The sequence below is a fragment of the Tupaia chinensis genome, unplaced genomic scaffold (genome assembly GCF_000334495.1).
Source record: "Tupaia chinensis unplaced genomic scaffold, TupChi_1.0 Scaffold000037_4, whole genome shotgun sequence".
Classification (NCBI taxonomy): Eukaryota; Metazoa; Chordata; class Mammalia; order Scandentia; family Tupaiidae; genus Tupaia; species Tupaia belangeri.
The window spans coordinates 365845-366343 of NW_006159487.1; the positions used below are offsets into that span (position 1 = coordinate 365845).

The 499-nt window shown below is 66.7% G+C and overlaps 1 protein-coding gene across 1 annotated transcript in view; it reads left to right on the forward strand.

Moving 5' to 3' along the window:
• ROBO3 (roundabout guidance receptor 3) overlaps positions 1 to 499 on the forward strand; it is a 39633-nt gene that overhangs the window by 35316 nt on the left and 3818 nt on the right. The window contains 2 exon segments of the mRNA XM_027772686.1: positions 51 to 189; positions 368 to 493. Of these exon segments, the coding sequence (XP_027628487.1) occupies positions 51 to 189; positions 368 to 493 (265 nt within the window).

Below are 499 nucleotides of genomic sequence, written 5' to 3' on the forward strand. Positions count from 1 at the left end.
GGGTCCCTTTATCGCTGCTCTCCCTGCTCCCCCTCCCCCTGCACCCTCAGGAGCCAGGGTGGGTGGCACCAAGCTCCTGGGGGAGCCTGCTCAGATGCCTGCTCTGACCTGGCCGGAGGCCCTGCCACCACCTCCCTCTTCCTGTGAGCTGAGCTGTCCAGAGGGGCCTGAGGAGGAGCTGGAGGGCGGGTGAGTCTCCCTTCCTGTGGAAGCCCTGCACACCCCGGGCAGCCCAGGCCCCCTGCGGCAGAGACCCTGCACACCCTGGCAGCCCAGGCCCCTGCAGAGGAAGAGGGGGTGGTGGAAGGCCCAGGGAACATGTGGAGGCTCCTCAACCCTACCCTTCTCTCCTGCCTCTTCTCCCCAGCTCAGAGCTGGATGACTGGTGCCCTCCAACGCCTGAGAGGAATGAGCAGGCCAATCCCAGCTCAGGCAGGGGATGCCTGGCGGCTCTGTCCCGAAGGGGGACCCCATCACCCACACCATCCTCTGGACAACA